Here is a 23,236-nt window from a genome sequence, read left to right on the forward strand (position 1 = left end):
ACAGTGGCATTTATTAGAGTTGATTTCCGCTGACTAACTTTACTATCACCGCCCGTTTCCACTTCCCGACCATTGCTACTAAGCACGTTTGGATGAGATATGCACTGAAGATGGAAGCCCTGCTTCATTTCGCTTTGTAAACTTGAGACGTGTTTCGTAAAAATCGATCAACTAGTGTAATACAGATATTGTCAGCATAATCATCTTTGGGCCACTTTTACATCCTTTTCTTTTTACCAAATGGGGGCACTTTTCACGCAGTACAGAGCTTTGGTGCATTGATAACTTGCCATTTTTCCTATTTGCATATGCCATCCATAAACAAAATGATCCTTTTTCATTCCACAAAGTACCTACCATCGCACAATAGCATGAAAAGTATTCTTGTCGTTGGGATCAGCTACAACTGTTTCGACACATTCGGCTTCCTCGGACCAATTGCAAGGTGCTGGTGGATATTCAGGATCCCAAATGATATCATTAACATCGATTTCCTTTAGCTGCTTATCCTTCGGCGTGCCTGGCATGAGATGCTCATCATCGTCATGGGTCGTCGTATCCGAAACAACGGCAATGTTCTCTTTGTTGCCTGTAAGCTTATCCAATCGTGATGCCGTATCATCCGTTGTCCGTGATGTAGACCTGTTCTCTTTGACGAATGTACGAATATCGGATTGTGAAAATTTGGATGGTGATGATGTCTCTTCTATTGGTTTGGTTGTCCTCGATGTCGTTGTTGGTTTATCCACTTCGTCATCCGTCATTAAAAGCTCATCCACCATGTCTGTGTCACTCGTTGCCATAGGTTGATCTGGGGAAAGTGCCCTTGATGTCGATCGCACTTCTTCCACATCTCGCGTAGGTGGCTCTTCCATCAATTCATCTTCCTCCCTATTCACCATCACATCATCCTCGGGCTCTTTGGATATATCTTCAACAACTGTTTGCTGTGATTCCTCTGGTGACATTGATTCAATTGGTTGCTGTGCTTCCTCTTCAGGCGTTTCTTTGACAGGTGATGGCTGTGTCTCCTCTTCAAGTGTTTCTTGCATAGGTGATGGCTGTGGCTCTTCTTCTTGTATTGCTTCGTCATTGGATGGCTCTAGCTCTTCTTCTGGTGTTGCTTTGTCATTGGGTGGCTCTGGCTCTTCTTCTGGTATTGCTTCAACAGTTGATTGCTGTGGCTCTTCATCTGTCAAATCAACCGGTTGTTGTGATTCATCCTCTTCAGCTTCCATAATTGGATGTGGTGATTCCTTTTCTACCGCTGCTGGCTCTTTGGTAGGCGACGACAAAGAAGGGACTTGATTATCATCATTATCCTCCTCACTCTCATCATGGCGTATCCGCTTGTTGCGTTCATCTTTGGTTGATGATGGTGATAGCGATCGTTTTGAAGCGGGGATCTCGGGTGTAACATTGTTGCTACTGCTGCTGCTGGTGAATATCTCAACCATTGTAGGTTGTCGTGAAGGTGTTATTGATCGTTTGGTGACTGGAGCAGATGACTTTGGCGAAAAAGGACGTTGTTTTCCCTGCTTCTTTTTTCCATACTTTCGTGCTTCTTCACGTCCTTCCTTGCCTCCGTTTCTCTGCCAATATGACTCGACCAATTCAGGAGCATTGCTTTGAAAGAGAATAAGTACATGATGATATCTTTTCTTTGGTTCCTATCATTGTCACTTACACGTTCGACTCTCGTTCCCAAGTATTCTCGTCGTCGTCATAGTCTTTCCACTTGATCAAGTATTCCAACGCAATCTACACATGGTGACATTAGTAACGAGCCCATGGGTCAAGTTTGTTGTAGAATGTACCTTTCCGCGTTGCTTCCTATGATCAACGATATTCTCGACTTCATACACCTCTTCATTGTCGTCTGTAAAGTCTGACATTCTATATGCGTCTGAAATAAAAAGGGAATTGAGGAAAGCTGGTGCAAGTGGCAGTTGCTTGGTTCTTGTGGCGAAGAAGGGAACACGCCTCTCTAATGGCCCCGCTGCTGGTGGCGGAATTCACGCGCACAAGCACTGGCCCACACAATGAAATTTGGGTCTTCTACATCCATTTGAAAGCTATACTTGGATTCAGCTGCATACCTGATGTATGAGTAAACATGAGGCCTTCTGGAATATGGCTCTTTTTATCAACATCATTTGTATTCAAGAAAATCAAGTAATCAATGGGTTGATTGTTCTTTGGCTGTCAAAGCATAAAGTATACGCGCCACCAACATGGTGAATGGAATGAGAATACACAATCAGGCTATCACAGGATGATGATACACCATCCCCGTCATGCCCGGATGAATAACAACTCTCGTTGCACTTTTACTAATGGAACAAATTATGCATCTTGAGGTGTATTCATCCTACAACAGCTTGATGGCGGAGGAAAACAAAGAATAAAATCACGGGTCGTATCTCACGGTGCTTGTAAATATATGCAAACTTTGTATATCGTTGATGCACAGCGTGCTGCAACAATGTGGGCTGACATCTTTTTACTACTATTATCGAATGAAATTGCCCATCAGTTGATAACCCATTTCGGTCAACCGAAGCCTGCCAAAGTGTGGCTGACGAAGATGAATGGTGCCAAAGATACCGGCACATTGCTCAATAACCCTTTAAGATTCCATTATGGGGAAAGGTGTTCTTACAAATACAGATGCACTGTACGTGCATTATTATGTGCAATATGCATACGAACGACATCATTGATATTTACACTTTTGCTTATTGTCAATAGGGTTTCTGAGTTACATCCCGAATAGCGGGAAGAAGGGATCAGCTGATGGATATTAACGTGAGATAAGCAACTATTGAGGTTGTATTCTAGTCATTCCCAGGAGCATCTTGTTATTAATAGCATTTATATAGGTAGTATCATTGTTGAAATCCACCATAGGGCCAATGTGAAAAGCTCTCATTTGCAAAAGGAGCAAGTGCAGGTTGGGCCATGTCGAAGGATAACGCAGGAGCTTGCTCACATGTTCGACAACCGCCAAATTGAATGACGCCCCGCAATGTTAAATGGGATTTCGTATCACCCCAATGATGAAACAGAACCACGCGTCAATCATTTAGAACATCCCCATACCCCAATACAACAGCTATTTGATAGACGTTATGACAAGAGGTGTCGTGCCTAGACCCAAAATGTCGATCTTCAATTTGTGCAGCAAATAGGATGCAAACCTTGTTTATTTAGGATGCTCGGGAAACGGCTTCCGTTAAAGAGGAACAAGGAGAGGATGTACCTGTGTATGATGAATGGTGTAACAATCAATGGAACATGCAAATGGGAGGGAAATGTTTTGATTTGACACCTCACCAATCCTAAAACAACCTGAAATTAGATCTCAGGAACCAACATCCAACCACACCACAAAAACGCGACAGGCGATCCTATTTTGCCTTTTATAATTGCCTTATCTCTCACTCTTTGTTCACACATTACATCCTTTTCTTCTTTCCTGTTTATCTCAAAAAACACAAACACACACACACATTTTCAAAAAGTCTTCTTGATGCAATCAGCGCCACAAACATCCACCTGTCATCTTTATGCTACCGGAAAACTCTCGGTTACACCACGTTGCAAAGCTGCGAATGAACTATTGCTCTGCTCCTCCTCTTCACCATCATCATCAGGTCCGAACAAGGGAGGCCCTTTTTCATTTTGCTTTCGACGACTTGCTTCGCTACTATCACGGATCATTTATAAACATCCATCTACACGCCATCCATTACGTAAACGCACCAACCATTACTATTCAAGCCATCTAGAGGATTATCGACTTTTACAAGAGCTTGGTCAGTATTGATCATCCTATCACGACACGACACATGTAATAACAAAAAGCAGGGTGTGGAGGATCAGCTATAGTATTCGCCGCTAGTTATCGACCACGATCATCATTGATAGCCTTGAAACAGGTGGATTTGAATCGTTGCAGGATATCTGATAAGGAGATTACCGCCCTACGCAGAGAAATTCATATCCTCTCCCGTTGCCATCATCCACACATTATCAGCATTCTCCGAAGCTTCACGGTGTCACATCACATGTACCTTGTCATGCCAATGATGATAGGTAGGCTACCTAAATACGCACGCACATAGGCAAACGCATGACCAAGTGATTGACTATTTTTGTAAACCTCTCCAATAGGATCTTGCCGAGACCTTTTAACAGACTTTTTGCCCGACGGGCTAGAGGAGGAATCTATAATAGCCTGGTAATAATAACAATGAAATGACACAATGACGACCTTCAACTCTATCAGCTGACCCAAACAAACACACTCCGCCAAAAATAATAGCATTCTCAGGCAAACCATTTCTGGACTACGTTATCTACATGTCAATGGTGTCATCCATCGTGATGTCAAGGCAGCCAATATCCTTGTCGACCAAACAGGCGTTGTCAAGCTGGCTGATTTTGGTGCATCTATCATCATCCACGATGATGATCCACAGCAACAACAACAGAAACGAAATAGTCAATTCTTGACGGTGCCTCAATCTACATCATGTCCTTGTCGGTCTTTTGTTGGTACGCCCTGCTGGATGGCCCCAGAAATGATACAACATCTTGAGTACACTGAAAAAGTCGACATGTGGGCACTTGGTATCACAGCAATCGAGCTGGCTTGTGGCTCTCCACCTTTTTGTGATGGCACACCTGCTACGGTAACTACTTTGCTCTCCTATTTTTTCCCAAGCATGTCCTTTTCTCACGACAATATGATGTTTTAGATCTTCTCAAGGGTCATTTATGAACCTTCCCCCACATTGGATAGCGCCAAGTATTCTGACAACCTACGCGACTTTGTGTCCAAATGTCTTGAAAAGGATGTAAAAAAACGCATCTCCGCTGATCACGCCTTACACCACCCATTCATTGTGTCCGCCTTTTCATCCTCTCATCTTGCTACATGGTTGCACAGCTTACAGTATTCACCTCATCATGCGAACAATGATATACAACGCAGCTACAGCATGGCATCTCTGCAAGCGGATCATGACGAGGAGGAAGAAGATGATGATTCAGCACCCACTACTCCTGATGATGTTTCTCCAACATCTTTGCACATCCCCAATCGCAACCTTTTATTACACACACCAAAAGAGTTTCATTTGTTTTGAGTTTTGTAGTATGTCCTCTTTCTTAATACGTTGTTGTAAATATTAATCATGATGCAAATGCATTTCGGATGGAGTACAATCGTCCAAAGATAGAATGATCATAAAACATTGGGATGATTCGTATGATGAATGTACTCCAAGTCTTACGTAGAATATCAGCGTTGAGCTATCAACCTCGAGAGGACAACCTGAGTCGGACATGTCAATGCAGAAAATGGTTTAACTCGTTCCGGTAATCACGAGTTGCAAGGTGTGTAACCAAGCACATGGCTGTTACCATGCATTCGTTGCTGTTGTAACGTGGATATCGTATATGGTCGTCAAGCAAAAAGTAAAAGCTTGGATACGTCTGTATCCAATAAGCAAGTTCTCGTGTGCATATGCATAATGAGGATGATAGCAACAAACCTGGTTGGATCAGCCACGATCATCCTGTATTGGTCTTACTTTGCATAAACGTACCGTTGTTGGTATTTATCAAGCGCTATGTTAATATGATTCAATAGGGTGGTCTTTATTCTCCATGCAAAGTAAAAATGTTGCCAAGCAATAAGCTAGATGCAAGCTACTGTTTATTGACCAATGATGGTGGCTGGCAAGATGCAGGTCTCAGTTGGCGGAGAATCGGCTAATAAGGCTCTGCAGCAGTAGCAGTAGTAGACTTTGACCCCTTTTTTCTCTCTCGCTCGCTTCACCCATTGTCACCATGGGCAATTCACAATCCTCGATTGACAAGATTGAATCTGCCGTCGACAAGGGGCTTCGTATATACAAATTATTCAAGGAGTATCAGAACAACCAAGAAGAGATCCATGTGGAAGACGGCCCTGAAGACTACCATAGACTACGCGCTCTTGCAGGAGAGGAGGCACAAAAGCGAAATCAGTTTTATGAACGAAGCCAAGCAGCTTATCAGGCAGGTGATGGTGCTGAAGGTATGTATGCGTCATACTATACGAGGAATGATCCATTCGCTGATGTGGATGATCATGTGATCAGCCAAGGAACTCTCTGTACAGGGTCACAAGCATGATCGTGCGATGAAGCATTACAATCAACAAGCAGCTGATTTGATTTTTGCCGAGAAGAACAAGGGTCGATCACCATATGAAATTGATCTCCATGGTCTATTTGTCAAGGAAGCAGCTGAGAAGGTGGATGAAGCATTGAAGCGGTGTGAGCGTGAGGGGCAAGATCATTTGGTGATTATTGTTGGCAAAGGACTTCATAGCCCAGGTAAGTAATAGAAGGATGGAAGGAGTATTATGGGATGTTTATTGGTATCCATGTCACCATCTAGATCATATTGCCAAGCTCAAGCCAGCTATTACAGAGATGGTAAAACGATACAATGTATCTTGTGAGCCCAATCGTCCCAATCCTGGATGTCTCTATGTTGAGTTTGGTAAAGGCACTGGTGATTTGTCTTGGTTGGATCGATTTAGTTCCAAGTTAGATAAGAAGATGAATGATGAATGTATGATCATGTAATAATAGTAGTAGTAGTAGTAAATTGTTTATTGTACACACACACACATGTATGTAAGGTTCGCATGATTGAGAAATGGAATTCTTGTACGACGCCGATATTAAGCAGGCAGCGTTGTCAGGAAAGCTTGTCCCGACAGTGCTGCTTCTTCTCCCTCCTCCTCATGAAACAAAACGGCTTGCCGTCGTTTCGACAGCGTGGCCTATCTAGTCTCAACGTCCCTCGTCGATATCATCTTCCCCTGATCCTCCTCCGTACTCTCAGTCTACTTCCTTCCTTACTTGGCGCTTATCATAATACTCGATCCGCTTACAATGTCCCCATCCGCGATTCAGGTGGTGCCTTGATCTTGAAGAGCACGCAAAGCGACTTTTGGATTGCCAACTTTTGGGTACCCTTTTCTTTATTCCTTTCAATTGAACGCGACCATTGACGAGCTCTTTTTCTATTCTATCTAGTGTGCCCTGGCTGGTTACTGGAGCTGGATCCTCACCACCAGCATGATGCGTCGATGGTTGTACCACTACGAGATCAGCAACGCCACTGTACGAGTTATCACGTTGACGGTTATCAATGGGTCAATCTCGGCATTTGTCAGTTCAAGGTTGGAGCGCGATCAGCCCATTGCAATATGGATGACGATTTGCTTTATTCTCCTGGTCTGCAATATTCTCAAGCTATGCTTCGGCACCAATCCCAAGTATCACCGCAAGGCTGAGGATGTACAGAGTCCACGCATCAATCTCAAATCAACAGCTGTCAAAGTGCTCGTTTTACCACTTTCAATCGTCACCTTTCTCACCATGTTTGTCGCCCTTCAACAAATGGATCGTCTTCAATATCAAACATCTCAACTTATGCAGCAACCTTTTGGCCTGGATCATGTCGTCGAGGCAGGTGCAAGCACGTCTATTATCATTCTCATCTTGTCATCATGGTCAAATCAAGCCTATGAACGACGAAGGATGCTGCGTCAGACATCATTAAAGTTACTCGGCAATCAGAACGTTGCATATCGATTTGTACTTGGACAGCCACCATCCGCTCATACGCAAATGACCATGGGTCCAAAGATCGAACTTGAATCAGCATCCTATCACGACATGTTGGTGGTCCCAGCAGCTGATCCCGATTTGCACAAGAGCAGAAAATTGTATGAAGCCATGCGATGGTCACGGGAAATGCAATACGATTACCTTGTCAAAACGGATGATAACGTCTTTGTTCGATGGGACGTTGTGGAGGATGAATTGGCAACCTTGGGAAAACAAAAAGAATATTGGCGAGGACTTGTGTATAGGTAAATTGATGATGGATGATGGGTAAACAAAAAGGATAAGGATTAATATGGGTTGTTACTAGAAACATGGCACCCGATGCATTTGGAGCTGACAAAAGTATGAATACGGATTATCCATTACCGATTCTTCCACCCTATACTTCGGGCGTCATGTATACGCTTTCACGTGATATTGTTGATCTGGTGGTGGGCATCGAGACTCCTCAACGTTTTGTCGCTGCCGATGATCGTAACCTTGGTATTTGGCTCTTTGGATACGACATTTCAGTCATCCATGATGCTCGCATTCAAGATGGTGACGCGTGTGAAGCAACGCAAATCGCAAAGCGGTTCAACGATGCTCGATTGGGTGACATGACGACCATGTATGAAAATGTTGTCAGTGGAAAGGCACAATGCACTGGTTTGGATACTGGGGTATGTGGCGTATGCTATCCATGCCACGATAAGCGAGACGATTGGAGAGCGATGAATTTGGCATGTGACGAGTTCCGTGGTATCACTATGAATAAGCAATCCAACTATCTCAAGGTGTCTGGAGCCAAAGTGAGAGATGACTTGGAGCCATCCGTACTTGGAGAAAACGATGCTTGGATTATTGATGGCGTGCTTTCACAGCGAACCAGTGTGTATTCGGATACAGACAAATGGCATTTATTATATTGGGTATGTTGGACCAGTGATCCATCCACATTTACGGAGCGACATTGGCGAGCATTGGAATTGGTGTGGGTGCATGAACCTCAAGCTATCATTTTCATGATCACCAACACATTACCAACGGATTTCTTTGACGAATATCGACAATACGGCTACAATATTCACGTGGTGCACTTTAACAAGGAGAACTTGCTCACTTGGAATTGGTACTTTGGACCTGGTACTGAGGATTGGCTACGAGAATGGGACCGTTGGGCTGAAGGAAAGTTCTTTTATTGGCATCTCACTGATTACATCCGTTGCCTATTGCTTTACAACTATGGCGGCACTTATATGGATATGGATGCATTATGGATTCGTGTACCTCCCGATTCGGAAATGGAGTTTATTGGATCAGACTACTCGAGCCTTATCAGTGATCGCGAATGGACGTTGGATGATGAAGGCTTATACCTACCACAAGGATTGTTACGTTTCAAACGTGGATGGAAGTTGTTCCGTGAAATGTGCGAAGATGCATTCTCTGCCTATGCTTACGACCCTGAATGTTTCAATTGTCATGGACCCAAGGCTATTACAACTTACGTACGACAACACCGAGCAGCATTGGAGATGGGTGGATTTACTATTTTACCACGCGAAGTGTTATATCCAGCAAGCTATCTTGAGATCAATCGATTCCTTTTACCCAATCCATTGGCTGAGCACGAGTTACGTACCAAGATCATGGTTCATTCATGGAATATCCACCTCTTTGGCAAAATGACAAATCATCTTCCCATTCAAGAAGGAAGCATCGTTGATCGTGTCTTGCAACTCTTTGATCTCGATGTTCCACATACCGATATCAACTCTCACGCCATCCTAAGCTCATCCGGATCACGTGTTGTGCCCATGCGCTTACGAGGTCCACGCTCCTACGTTTACCGTTTTATGCCATCCTTTACAGTATTGCCATCCGATGCATTGGATATGCGACGTCGTGCACTACAACATCCTACTCCAGGAAGATTCCAAGGTTTGGATCGTATTTACATCCGTGGTGGTCCTCCTGTTGTCGAGCACGTGACCATCTCAGCCGAAGTAGCCTTTGGCTCTCTCACATTGGATACCAACAACACTATTACCGAACAACCACAACAACAACAACAACAGCCATCATTCAATAGCAAATCAATCGAGTTGCACAACGCAAGTCAAAAGGATGTCAATGCACTCTTGAACAATTTATCGTATTCCCCTAGCAAGCTATTGGCTGCCAATGGTGGTCGTGATCGTTTGAGTATCTCGGTCAAGTACAGCACTGGAGAACATGATGAATTATTGGTAGATATCATTGTAGTCGAGGCTGAGGAGGATGATTAGAACAATCTAGCATTTCATTTTTTTTACATTTGCAACAAGATATAAAGAGATAAAGCATGCACAATGATCATGTGAGCGGGGAAGGGAATGGGACAATGTGACAACAAAGGTTGAATGGATACTATTGCGTAGCGTTGCCACGGAAACGCTTACGAGGATCAATCTAAAATGAAAAGGGTAACGTTAGCATAGCCCTTTTACACAAGGTCGTCCCTTGATCAGTTACCATTCCTCGACGACATTCGGCAAAACTCTTGCGTATGCTTTGACATTCGGTTGGGACATCGTCTGCGTGTTCAGCCTTGAAGCATTCCTTGACCGTGTTACGCTTGACAAGTACACAATTGGACTTGAGCATGCATTCAATGAGCTCTTGTCGGATTTCTTGGCAAGAAGACGGCATATCAAACAAAAGAAACAACCACACTACTGGCTGGCACACACAAGTCGTCGCATTAAAGATTGGTCAAGTCACACATAGAGTATAGAATTACACACACATACACAATCTATTGTTTATTGGGAAATACAATCTACTGTTGTTGTTGCAAGAATGCCTTGAGCTTTTCAATGGATCGGAATCGATGGGAAATGGTGTTCTTGACAGCTTTATCCATCTCGGCATAACTAAAGAAGAAAAATGATCAACAAGGCGAAAACCAATAGGATGAAGGGCTCTTTTGTTACTTACGTCTCATTAAAGCCTTCAGGTTGAAAAGCACAATCCCATCCAAAATCTCTAGGACCACGTGGGAGCACGATCTTTCCATCAGTTTTGCCTTCGAAGATAATGGGCTCATGACCAGGACCTTGGCAATAAGCGAATGTGCACAAAGCGTATGCTGAGTAATCACCGAAACCCTGGAGCATCTTGACCAAACCTTCAGGGCCAGTTGATTCAAGGAACCATTTGCTATAGATTCAATCTCTATCAGGATTCATCCACTACCACTTGAGTCTATCTACTTTTACACTTACATATAAGGTCCAGGAAGCCCATTCATGGCATTGAAGCACAAGCATGTATCCTCGGTAATACAGGGTCCATTGATCTATGTTACCCCTGGTGAGACTTGAGTTGGGCGTGTGTACCTTTAGTTGCTTTACCATCTCTGCAGCCATTTTGCACTTTTGTTTTGCGATATCAGCTGTAGTACCTTGGAGCTCGGGCACTGTAGTTACAATACTTGTGAGCGGATGAACTAGGTAGATCCATGACAAGCGTAATAGAAAAGGAACATACGATCGATCTTGCGAGATTCAAGCTGGATTGAGCCTGAAAGAATGGCTTGCACTTCGGCCAACTTGTTCTTGTTGCCAGTAACAAAGACTATAGCCATTGAATTAGCCAACTTGTAGCATTTCAATTTGGGAATAAAGCGTACCGATCTTGCTCAATGCCATTATGCTGCGGTGAAGGAAAAGAGAGGTAGTGTGGAAGAAGCGACAGCCGATGACCATGTGACTTTAAGCACCGTACACAGTACCGTTGGAATACCTGGTAACCCACCCTGCTAGTTTTAAAGATTATGACATTTATACAATCATTGGGTTTAAGGATACAAAGTCATAGCTGGATTCATATGGCAGCGAGGAGTGGTTGAGTGCGATTGATTCCAAGTGCATGCCGATGCTGTGTTTATCATTGATACAAGGCAACTACAAATCCTCTCGGATCAAGAAAGTTGTACGATGCCGACTAATAGCCCATTCCTCCCCTTCACCTTTATTGCCCAAACCAATGCATGTGAACGATTCTCCTGATCCAGTCGATCATCTTGGCAATGTGATTGTCACTGAATGATGCATAGAGTATCATCCATCAATCCTTCCAGTCATGCAAAAGAGCTGTGCTACACAAAGAAGTCCCTATGCATCTTTGGCTGCATCAGGGTCAAGCTACGTCACAATGAACCAAGACCACCTTTATATAGCATCCCGCTTACAGCATATGTAAAACATAAAGACAGCCGTATCTAAAGATTTCACAATGAAACACGGGGTATTTAAGAGAACAACGTGCTCGGCGGGGTGAAACGCACCTTGTGTGGTAGTTTCACGATAAAGCTTGCCGATCCCAGATTTCGCAATGTCGCTACCAGCCAAACTGGATCCAAGGGTCGACCTCTTCGACGACGACCAAAAAATATTTTTTGGGCTGTTTGCCACATTGAACGCGAAACTTTCACACAAGGTGCCGTTGGCCAAGCCGAGCCCATTGCTCTAATAAAAACCACACGTTTGATTGTAAAGTTTGGAGATACAGGCACCTTTATGTTTGTAAGCGTGATGCTATATGAAGAGTGGTCTTTGTTCATTGTCAAGTAGGTGGACCCTGGCAGAGCAAAAGATGCAGAAGGACCTCTTTGGGTAACTCAGCTAAAAAGTCAGGACTTCAGGGACAATGTATGAAAGGTACACAACCCTCACTTTTATGTCATACATTGGCAGCTAATAGCCACTTTTGTGCATTCCCAACTTTTGTACATTCTACTGTCGGTGGATTATTCTCCTGCTCTAGACATTCATTTCCATGATTAAACTAGGTTGATCCGAGCTGATTTGGTTGAGTTACGCTCACACAAGATTACATCGGTTGAGCTACATCGAGCGTGCTTTATGTCCAGAGTGATGTAATCTCTCTTTGACCGTAGCTCAGTCAAATCAGCTCGGATCAGGAAAATCGAATGATGGAAATGTTGGATTGGAGCAGGAGAATCGCTCACATGTCATAGAGTGGGCAACAGTGCCGATTGTGAGGAAATTGCTGTTAGCTCGCAATGTATGGGTTATTGTCAATAGTATACAGTATCACCCTTCCATCCTTCCAGTCATGCAAAGTAGCTGAGTTACCCAAAGAGGTCCCTCTGCATCTTTTGCCATGCCAGGGTCCACCTACTTGACAATGAAAGGGGGTATCCCCCCCTGGCCGGGTGGCTATCCAGTTCCTTCCGTTTCCCGGGGTCGCCGGTTCCAATCCTTCTGTGGACATGAGGTCCTTATTTGTTTCAGGCATTAGGCCTTTCCGATTACGTTTGTCTGTTTCGCGTTAAAACTTTCATTGTATCAATCTTGTTTCGCTTGCGGGGTATCACTCTCTGACATACTCTCGCGTAATAAATCTGAGGCCAAAAGCCTCCATATAAATACTTGACAATGAACAAAGACCACTCTTCATATAGCATCACGCTTACAAACATAAAGGTGCCTGTATCTCCAAACTTTACAATCAAACGTGTGGTTTTTATTAGAGCAATGGGCTCGGCTTGGCCAACAGCACCTTGTGTGAAAGTTTCACGTTCAATGTGGCAAACAGCCCAAAAAATATTTTTTTGGTCGTCGTAAAAAGTTTCAAGAGGTCGACCCCCGGATCCAGTTTGGCTGGTAGCGACATTGCGAAATCTGGGATCGGCAAGCTTTATCGTGAAACTACCACACAAGGTGCGTTTCACCCCGCCGAGCACGTTGTTCTCTTAAAGATCTCATGTTTCATTGTGAAATCTTTAGATACGGCTGTCTTTATGTTTTACATATGCTGTAAGCGTGATGGTATATGAAAGATGGTCTTTGTTCCTTGTCAAGTACTATGACTATAATAGAGCAAAAGATGCAGAGGGACTTCTTTGTGTAACACAGCTGTTTTGCAGGATTGGAAGGGTCAACGTATGACTACTTTATGCATTATTCAGTAACACATGTATTGGCAGCTAACAGCCACTTCCTCTCAATCAGCACTGTTGTCCATTCTATGACATGTGGTCAATTCTCCTGCTCTAGACATTCATTTCCATGATTTAATTATCTTGATCCGAGTTGATTTGAGTGAGCTATGCTCAAACAAGGTTACATCAGTTGAGCAACATAAAGCGTGCTCTATCTACCTCAACTGATGTTTCTTGGTTTGAGCGTAGCTCAGTCAAATCGGCTCGGATCAAGAGAATTGAACCATGGAAATGAATGTCTGGAGCAGGAGCATCGTTCCCATGCAGCAGAACACGCGATTGTGTGGAATGGGATGAATTGGCTGTTAGCTGGCATTACATGACTGTTCCTAGGTAATCCATAAAGTATTATACATTGATCGTTCCAGTCATGCAAATGAGCTGTGTCACACAAACAAGCGACTCTGAATCTTTTGCTCTATCAGGGCCCAGCTAATTGACAATGAACAAAGACCAGCTTCCATATAGCATCATGCATGCAGCATAGTGAAAACCTAAAGACAGTCATATCTCATGATTTTACAATGAAGTGTGGGGTCTTTAATAGAACAACGTGCTCGGTGGGGTGAAACGCACCTTGTGTCAAAGTATGAAGTTCATCGTGGCCATTCCCAGATCCACCCAATGTCGCCACCAGCCAAAGTGGTTCGACCTCTTGAATTTTTTTCGACGACGACGAAAATATTTTTTGGCTGGTGGCGACATTGGGCAAATCTGGGAATGGCCACAATGAACTTCATACTTTGACACAAGATCGCTTTGGTCCCGCCGAGCAACTTTGTTCTCTTAAAGATCTCACGTTTCATTGTGAAATCTTGAGATACGGCTGTCTTTATGTTTCTACATATGCTGTAAGCGTGATGCTATATGAGTAGTGGTCTTTAGTCATTGTCAATTGCTGGACCCTGATAGAGCAAAAGTTGCAGAGGGTCGCGTTTGTGTAATAAAGCTGAGAGACATGCTTTAAGGGTTCTCATTGGTGGAGAGTGCATGATTGACGCTGCCCTCTATAGTAAAGATCCGCCTTTGGTAGACCGCATGGAAATCTTCGAGTGAACCACGGTATGGTCAACAAGCCAAAAACGATCAGTGCATCCGAGTATGAGGGGTGATGGTGTTGCTTGTCTCCAAGGTTCGTTCTTATATAAGGTAGGGCATGCTGATGGTTCTCATAGGAAAGCATAGGTATGCACTCGTGCCACATTGTATCAGAGCTTACTCTTCCCTAAACGTACATAATGATTTAAGACTTACAATGGGCAGGCTTACTGCAACAAGCTCCATTGCTGGGTGCAGCTACTATGGGTTTATTATCTTTGCAAATATAAGCGTCTATTTAATCCTGCGTACAATCCTAAGAACTATCACTGCCTATCGTCTCTGATCATATGAACAAGGAAGCTTTAATGAATGTAATAAGATGACAACCTCTGGATACAATGATGTACAGTAGATGACCTAATCTCGCTTCCTATCTTCAATTTCTATCCTCTCTTTCATTCCAGAAACCAACCAGTGGATGACATAGAATCAGCGGGAATCGTTGCGTCATAGTCGTAAGCATCTTCATCCATGATTGCAAAATAGCTGCTGCACGATTTGACTCACGTGTCCCGATCTCAGCCCATGGTGATCAACCAACGTCCTTCGTCAAAGATAAAAGCTCTCTCGACAATCCCATCCGATCCATCCCCATCATCCTCAGCCGTATCCACGTGATCGTTCCTACTGACAGCGCGACAAGTAACCAAAGCAACATTCCAGGATTCCTCATCACTGCACTTGATTGCATCCATCCATCCATCCATAACCATTGCAAGTGCCATAAGAACCTCTCTGATCGCTGCTGGTATGCTTCCTTTTCCATCCGGCCGTTGGTCTATCCCTTTTTTTGGATATTTTCGTTGCGGCTCTACCAGGTGAAGATTGCTTGTATTGTGGTGTACTAATAGCTGATGGCATCATCCATAGGATCCGTTTGTATTGAAAAGCAAGTTGCTGCACGTAAATAAAGCTGCTTCTATACAATGTCTGTCTGCTGTTCGCGTAGAAAGGCTGTAGGGGAAGTTGCTGCAAGTACCTTGAGACAATGGAGTAAAGACATCGCTAATAGCAGCTGCTGTTACGGTTGGTCGTGGAAGAGGAGTGTGGAAGAGCGTGTGTTGTAGTAGAGCGACAAGGCTGTGAATGCTGTTTGAGACAATGGAGTCAAGGACTTGCTTATAGCAATTGCTGGAATGAACACTGTTTTCGGTTGGTCGTGGTAGAGGGAGTGTACAAGAGCAGGTGTTGTGTCAAGAGACTCGTGTGTTGTAGAAGAGTAACAAGAAGGAAGTGTACACGCCATGGATTTGCCATTCAGCCCAAGACGATCGGATCAAGAGCGTTGTAGGCTTGACATGGTGGGTTGAAGCAGGACAATTGTTTGCAGGTGATAGTTGTATACTTGAATGGGGCAACAGTTGAGAATGGGAGCAAGAAAAGAAACGTGGGAGAGGAAGAGCTGGAAATTTAAGTTGACCTGTGAGACACCTGTCAACAAATGCATGAACACTGTACATTCAAACCTTGATATTGAGATTGCCCCTCTCGAACCTCAAACTTTCACACAAGATGCCCTTGGACATGCCGATCAACTTTGTATCAAAAAAAGAACCTATACTTCATTATGAATTACATGCATGTTTTACCTATACTATATAAGTGTGATGGAGCTGTTTGATGCTAATCGATTGTGTTGAGAGCACGATAGGCAAGGTGATTACACACGCGACGTTGCCAGGTTCCTGCACAGGTGGGATGATGTTTAAACCAAGGAAGGTTCAGGACGTAAGCGGCATCCCATAAGGAACATGTATCAAGGTATTCATGTGAATGCAAGCGATAATGCACCTAACATGATTTGTATGTAGGGTTCGAGCGGCATAACCCAATTTGCATGGACCCCCTCGATTCAATGACACTCATATGGCATCAAGATGCATATCCATTGGTCACTCGTTCTGAAACTTGCTCTTAAGATCATCCTACATACTCTATTATTATGTATTGTATCAGGAAGGAGTATATGGGAATGCCATGCATACACGAAGGCAGGTTTATAAATAAGCATGAACAGGGATGGTTTCAGCTACACAAGATTCCATTTCTTCCTCTTCCTCCTCACTTTTTTAGTTCCACCAACACACAAGACTTGACACAATGTTACAAATGAACGACGAGCAAGCATACTACGTTAACGGCAAACTTTGACTCTACAGCAGAAACGTGTTGAAAGCTTGCAAGAGCGTCAAGCAGTCCTTTTATTTCTTTCTTTGACAAGATGCAGCAATAATGGCACACCTTCCAATTAGTCAGCCTTAGAAACGACATCGCAGCAGGCTGGACGGCGACGTACATCATATAACAACATATGCATGATCATGGTTGATATGGATAGGGATCGTGTAACTAGGGAAGGATAGGTCGTCAAACCCCGTTCCTATGGTAAAGATGTAATTGGCGCAAGGAGAGGTATTGGATCAAAGGCAAGCGCATAAGCTACAGGAAGTGAAGGTAAGCGTACATGATCCAATGATATGGGGAGGGGGCATAGAGAAAAAGGATGATGGCATTGGCCCTGAACACCCTCTTTTCATTCAAGGCATTGGATACGGTTGAGGATTATCTCTTATCAAGTTTACAAGCATGGCTTTTTCAAGAAAACTGTAAGTCGTATATATGATGATGTAGAGGAACACATAGATCAGTGCCTGGCTAGTCACACACATCTTTTGTTTCAAGTCATTAAAAGAGTCCATCCTTGGTAAAATTTTGATTGAATGATAAGCGTAAACTGTCATCATGTTTCCCAAAGTTTGTGAGTTGAATGTGTGGAGGAGAGAGTACAGGGATGAAAAGGGTCGCTCGCTGTATGGCGATCATCAACATTGCACGTGATCATCAAGTGTACCACATGAGCGATTGAACCCTTTCTGCAGGAATACATCATCACGATAACGTCTTTAATGATATGATCTTGAATAGGAATATGAGTGGCATTACTCATGTGATAAAAAGAATGAATATCAAAGGTGTGGATGGTTGACATGGCAACGAAGGCGAATGAATCTTGTACTGCGGCTTTTGATTTGTAGGTTGAACCCAAGACGAGACACACACAAGTGGAGCAATCCTTCTCTTCCCGCCTCTTGTTCTTCACACACACACCGTTTGGTAATCTTGCACCACTTGGTCATTACGTGAACAACTGCATTGCTACAGCATTCTTCTGCCTATGGCCGACTCAAAAGCAGCTATAACCAAAGCCAAACTCGCCGACGGTACCACTGTATCAGTCAACGGTAAGATAGTGATATCTCATCCTTTTTTTGATGGCCCTAAAAATCAAGGCTGGATTTTGACACACACACCTATGATAGACCATGTCTATCTCACCCCAGAGCATTTGGGAGAGTCCTACTACATTGGGCGTATCATGGAGTTCTGTTCCAGTCCCAAGCGACGAGGTTTACAAGCGCGCATCGCATGGTTCAACCGACCCAAGGATGTCATTAGCCGCAAGTCGTACGATCCCCGACTCCTTGTCGCCACCATGCATTCCGATGTCAATCCCATCACGTCTATTCGCGGCAAGTGCACTGTGACATACAAGAACTATATTCCAAGCAACCAGCTTGATGTATATAAGCGACAAGATGATCATTTCTATTATCATCAATTGTATGATCGGTACATGCAGCGAGTCTACGACATAATTCCCTCACGACTTGTACAAAATATCCCCATCAACATCCAGCAAGCTCTTTGTGAACGATACGAGTTTGTCGTTGTGGAGCAAGGCAAGGTAGCTGATTTGACAGTGGCTCGACGTACGTGTTGTGTTTGCCACAGCTGGTGTGCTAGGTAGGATTGATATATATACAAAAAATTTCCATTGCACGTGAGATTAACATCTATCTTCGCTTTCTAGTGTGAGCTCTGTCAAATGTGCCGCTTGTCAAAAGAACTTTCATATGTCATGCATCAATCCTCCTCTGCTACGTAAGCCTCCCAAAGGTTTCGCTTGGCAATGCACTTTTTGTACTCGACTCGAACACCAAGACGAGGAAGCATCATCCACCAATAGCAATACAAGCTCAAGTGTTTTGGAAGAGAAACCAAAAAAATCATCGTCATCTGAAAACAAGCGCTTCACAAGGACAACTCGCTCTCAAAGTCAACAAAAATCCAATCCATCCATTGTCGTCACTCCCACTACCAATCGACAACAACGACGATCACGTACAACTACCAATGCAGAATCCGAAGGTTCTTATCAAGGTACTACTACTACTATCACTGCTACTATCATAATAACATCCTCATTCATTCTTCCTATTCTTTCCATAGGCCAACAAAAGCATTATCGTCTGACAAACATGTGGCCTTTTCGCTATTTCGGTGTCAATACTGATATCAATGATGTGCTTGGTAAGGAAATCATCATTAGTTTATTTTCGTACATGCTCTAATGTACTATGATAGATGTTGATGATCGCATTTATCCACGTGCCCGGAGCAGACTTGGTGCTCGATATCAAGCCGATACGCTTCCTGTTGTCGAATCTACCAACACTGCCAAGGACAATGGTTCATCCTCTCCCGTTCCTTCATTCCGTGCTCAAGCGTTACAGCGATACAAAGCAAAGCGGGCAGAAAAACGGAGTCGCAAACGTCCTACACGGCGCAATGGTAAGTTCTTTTTCATTAAAACTTGAATTTCAGACTATTGATGGCTCCTTTGTTGTAGATATGGAATCTTCAGAACCACCCGAGCAAGATGAAGATGAAGAGTATTTTGAGCGTGGGACCGATGCGACCGTGACAAAGTTATTTGTTCCTGACAAGAGCATGGATGAAGCTACATGTATGTCTGTGAAATCAAAATCGGACATTAGAGAGAGACTTATTTATATTTTCATCAGTAGGTCAATACATGGAGAAGGCCAAGACACTGCCGACATTGCCCTTACCAGCCTATTCTTCTGATTATCAAGATCGTGCCTTGTTGGAGCTTCAAAACGCCAATCATGATCCCGAGCGCGCGCTCGAATCTTTATCTAAGCTTACGACCGAAGACTTTGGGTATATCGTTGATTGGACCAAAGACGAGGTTAAGAGCTTTGAGGAAGGTGTTACGTTACATGGTCATGATCTTTATCAAGTGGGGCGTATGGTGCCAAGCAAACGACATGCGGATGTGGTTCGTTTCTTTTTCAAATGGAAGAAAACGGATCGATATGAGCCTGTTTATTCGCAATGGACCAAAGTTTACAAGCCCGCCAAGAGGTTCAAGAAGTGTGATGTTGGCAAATCCATATCGCCTGGTGGTAGTGGTGGTGAAACAACTTCTCAGCAGGATAACAAGAGCCACTACAACAATCATGATTCAGAAAGTGATGCTGAAAGTGGTGTTGAAGAGCCTGATCCTACTGTGATACGCGTATCCCCTGAAGCCATGAAGGACTTTAGCTGTGCAAATTGTGGTACAACCGAATCCCGTATATGGAGACGCATGCCCACGGACATTGACCTCAAGCGCAAAGTCTTTCATCAAGTCTTATGCAATGATTGTGGAGAAATCTGGTTGAAATACAGCATCATGCCCAAGACAACAAATGAAGGAGGACAACGCGGTCGATTCCGATCACCCAAAGCTGGAGGAGGCATGAAGAGAAAACGATTATTGGATGATGCCACATCAAAATCTCGAAAAGTGGGTGATAAGGATGTAAGTTTGAAAGTAATGATCCTCTATGGCAGATGCTCATTTTCCTTTTTCCATGTAGACTCGTAATATGGTGTTGACATTCACGCCTTCTCCTTGTGCTGTTTGCAAGCAAATGGATCCGGATGGCAGGCTATTGACATGTTACGGCTGCGGCTTATCAGTACATGATGGTAAGAAGAATGCCTTTTCATGATTCAAAAAGTTACTTACAAGTTGTAATTAGATTGTTATGGTGCAAATCTCTCTGAAAAGAAGGGTTGGCATTGCGATGTGTGTGTCAACAAGAACAATCCTACCGCTTCTTATGTAAGTGAATCTCTTCCTATGATAGTCATCGAGGGTATAACTAACCTTTGGTGTTATAGAAATACCAATGCATCCTATGTAACGACTCAACGACCGATACTACACAGCCGCTCAAGCAAACAGCAATGTACAATTGGGTGCATGTATTATGTGCGTTATTCGTTCCTGAGACCAAGTTTGTTCATATCAATACGATGCAGCCTGTGGAATACGTGGGTGCTATTAAGCCATCTCGTTGGGAACAGGTATGCTTTATGCTGCTGTGATGACCTTTTGAGACCATCATGCTCATACGTCTATTATAGACCTGTCATCTATGTGGGAAGCGAGGTGGTGTATGTGTTGGCTGCCACACATGCAAGAAGCCGATGCATACTGAATGTGCCATAAGGAACCATTGTACTATTGGATTTGAGATTATCAAGCCATCCGCAGAAAACATGGAAGCAGTGGTTTCAGCTGGGCGCTTTAATCCCGAATCACCAGCCGGTGTATTGGCCCCACGGATATGGTGTTCAGAGCATAGCAATGACGTGCCAAACGACACATTTATCAATCTCACTAGCCGAACATGCGATGAAGAAAATGAGGTAATGTCTTGATGATGAAATCATAAAGGATTCTCGATCTAAATTGATTCTACTAGTCGGCTATTCGCCTCTATGCCAGCCTTTGCAAGCAAGTTGAATCAGGGTCAACACCAGCCACACGACGCTACAAGGCCGTGGTCACTGCTTGTAGCAAGACGGCGGATTGGCGATCCACCCCTGAATTATCAACATCAGCATCATCCTTATCGCCTACGATTACTGCTACTACCGAACCATCCTTTTCATCTCCTAATGATGTCGCACGGCAACCCATACCCGCATTTGATGCCGTCCATCCAGCATGTAGTCAATGTCCTATCACCTACTCCCCTTATTGGTGGAAAGCCAATGTCGCTTCCGATGCCCTACTTTGTCATCGTTGCTATTGGAGCCATCGTCCGAATTCTGTATCGTAAAATGAATCTTCCTCCCCATCCCACAAAAGTATTTGTAATTCTCTTATCACACCCCCCTGTATGTAGTAATTTCTCGCTCATTTGTAATCGTTCTTTTCCTTTAATAATACATATGCATCCAAGAGCACCATCGTTGTCTATTCTAAATCAAGTACAAGGCAGTTTGTAGCCTTGATAAAGTCTTGTACGGGTAATGCGATCTTCCAATCGATATGACCGGCACCCATCACGAACGTAGAGGGCTAACAAACAATATAAGGATTCATCCATCCATCGTTACTTGAAGCACTCGCTTACCGAAAGCTTTGTGATCGAATCAGCCAAGATGATCGGTATAGGTTTATCCATGCCGATAGGGGTCACGCCACCAGTGCGGAAACCTGTCAATTCGAAAGAGATCTAGAATGGAATCTCAAAAGTTAGGAAACATACAACAATAAGGGGATCTTTACTTGCCTCATGTTTTGCCAATCTAAAGTTGTAGAATTTCTTTCCTGCTGGCTTCTCCACAAGGCCACGGTAGTAGTCAAGTAGCTTGGCAGTGTTGACAGGAGCAATGTACTGTAGATTATATGAGCACTCAATGACAATGATGGATCCTCGTCCTTTGATCACGACGTACCTGAGTCACTACGCAGACGTATCTAGGATACACACCTGTTCATGCTGATTAGTACTTCGAATTCATCATGATGCCATTCCAATACCATACTTTCATCCAATCCAAGCTTCTCAGAGTAACCTTGATTGACCATCACCACTGTTTTGCACATGTGAGCCGGGGATGGAGCCAATACACGAAAACTAGCATCTCGATTCTTAGCACAATAGGGTTGCTATCCTACATCCGTTGCCATGGTTACTTACGCACGCTGTCGCAAGGGCCAATCGTAATAGTCGCTCTCGACATGATAATAGCGGGCCACCTTTGTCAGGCCGAGTTGATCACAACCTTTTTGTACCTAAAGGAGGACGATGATAGCCTTAGCATGGTGAATAGGATATCACGTGGCTCACTGTCATACCTTGCCGACCGAATCTTGGAAATCAGCCGTGACATTGACTTGCTTGACACCATTGTCCCACTGGTCATGGTAATGATCGGCAAAGCCTTTGTAGAGTTCAACGATATCAGCGTTAAGAGACTATTGGAGTGAGAGTGGCTGCTTAGTTGCTATGGCTTAAGGAATTCGAGATTGGGTTTTACCTCGATCGCAAGTTGCAGATCGTTTGACAGTTCACTAACAAACATTTGGGGATTAAAAGCGGGGTATATCTTTTGGCTCTTTGTTCCTGGAGAAATGACAACCACCCCCACCCCCTCGTTTTCACCATATAGAGTAGTGATGATCTTTTCCGCAAGCAGACTCCACCCATCTCCCAAAACCATTATCCCATAATAAACAACCGCCATTGTCAAGACAATGCAAATCAAGCATATAAGAACACACACATGTACTACC

At 43.8% G+C, this 23,236-nt stretch overlaps 8 protein-coding genes across 8 annotated transcripts; 4 read left to right on the forward strand and 4 right to left on the reverse strand.

Moving 5' to 3' along the window:
- Positions 1-78: 78 nt before the first annotated feature.
- O0I10_001374 (uncharacterized protein) lies at positions 79-1,895 on the reverse strand (the record flags this gene model as incomplete). The annotated part of the gene is made up of 5 exons (XM_058481471.1): positions 79-171; positions 238-298; positions 358-1,626; positions 1,688-1,761; positions 1,818-1,895. 5 exons carry the CDS (start codon positions 1,893-1,895, stop codon positions 79-81), a joined length of 1,575 nt encoding a protein of 524 aa, XP_058348109.1.
- Positions 1,896-3,532: 1,637 nt separating this feature from the next.
- On the forward strand, positions 3,533-5,153 carry O0I10_001375 (uncharacterized protein; the record flags this gene model as incomplete). Its single annotated transcript, XM_058481472.1, has 5 exons — positions 3,533-3,818; positions 3,871-4,098; positions 4,177-4,243; positions 4,328-4,697; positions 4,764-5,153. The coding sequence occupies 5 exons, from the start codon at positions 3,533-3,535 to the stop codon at positions 5,151-5,153; spliced, it is 1,341 nt and encodes a 446-aa protein (XP_058348110.1).
- Positions 5,154-5,859: 706 nt separating this feature from the next.
- O0I10_001376 (uncharacterized protein) lies at positions 5,860-6,644 on the forward strand (the record flags this gene model as incomplete). The annotated part of the gene is made up of 3 exons (XM_058481473.1): positions 5,860-6,088; positions 6,153-6,389; positions 6,454-6,644. 3 exons carry the CDS (start codon positions 5,860-5,862, stop codon positions 6,642-6,644), a joined length of 657 nt encoding a protein of 218 aa, XP_058348111.1.
- A 161-nt stretch (positions 6,645-6,805) lies between these two features.
- Positions 6,806-9,967, forward strand: O0I10_001377 (uncharacterized protein; the record flags this gene model as incomplete). The annotated part of the gene is made up of 3 exons (XM_058481474.1): positions 6,806-7,033; positions 7,101-7,942; positions 8,005-9,967. The coding sequence occupies 3 exons, from the start codon at positions 6,806-6,808 to the stop codon at positions 9,965-9,967; spliced, it is 3,033 nt and encodes a 1,010-aa protein (XP_058348112.1).
- A 121-nt stretch (positions 9,968-10,088) lies between these two features.
- O0I10_001378 (uncharacterized protein) lies at positions 10,089-10,370 on the reverse strand (the record flags this gene model as incomplete). Its single annotated transcript, XM_058481475.1, has 2 exons — positions 10,089-10,130; positions 10,194-10,370. 2 exons carry the CDS (start codon positions 10,368-10,370, stop codon positions 10,089-10,091), a joined length of 219 nt encoding a protein of 72 aa, XP_058348113.1.
- Positions 10,371-10,500: 130 nt separating this feature from the next.
- Positions 10,501-11,371, reverse strand: O0I10_001379 (RdgB/HAM1 family non-canonical purine NTP pyrophosphatase; the record flags this gene model as incomplete). The annotated part of the gene is made up of 6 exons (XM_058481476.1): positions 10,501-10,594; positions 10,659-10,880; positions 10,946-11,019; positions 11,075-11,139; positions 11,211-11,297; positions 11,353-11,371. 6 exons carry the CDS (start codon positions 11,369-11,371, stop codon positions 10,501-10,503), a joined length of 561 nt encoding a protein of 186 aa, XP_058348114.1.
- Positions 11,372-17,965: 6,594 nt separating this feature from the next.
- On the forward strand, positions 17,966-21,773 carry O0I10_001380 (uncharacterized protein; the record flags this gene model as incomplete). The annotated part of the gene is made up of 12 exons (XM_058481477.1): positions 17,966-18,032; positions 18,111-18,594; positions 18,662-19,011; positions 19,081-19,161; positions 19,216-19,422; positions 19,481-19,597; positions 19,656-20,461; positions 20,520-20,631; positions 20,685-20,767; positions 20,827-21,012; positions 21,073-21,357; positions 21,414-21,773. The coding sequence occupies 12 exons, from the start codon at positions 17,966-17,968 to the stop codon at positions 21,771-21,773; spliced, it is 3,138 nt and encodes a 1,045-aa protein (XP_058348115.1).
- Positions 21,774-21,910: 137 nt separating this feature from the next.
- On the reverse strand, positions 21,911-23,025 carry O0I10_001381 (uncharacterized protein; the record flags this gene model as incomplete). Its single annotated transcript, XM_058481478.1, has 8 exons — positions 21,911-22,015; positions 22,071-22,172; positions 22,230-22,334; positions 22,396-22,430; positions 22,486-22,577; positions 22,641-22,735; positions 22,799-22,918; positions 22,981-23,025. The coding sequence occupies 8 exons, from the start codon at positions 23,023-23,025 to the stop codon at positions 21,911-21,913; spliced, it is 699 nt and encodes a 232-aa protein (XP_058348116.1).
- Between the last annotated feature and the right edge of the window lie 211 nt (positions 23,026-23,236).

The sequence above is a fragment of the Lichtheimia ornata genome, assembly GCF_029851405.1.
Source record: "Lichtheimia ornata isolate CBS 291.66 chromosome Unknown scaffold00003, whole genome shotgun sequence".
NCBI classification, from domain to species: Eukaryota; Fungi; Mucoromycota; class Mucoromycetes; order Mucorales; family Lichtheimiaceae; genus Lichtheimia; species Lichtheimia ornata.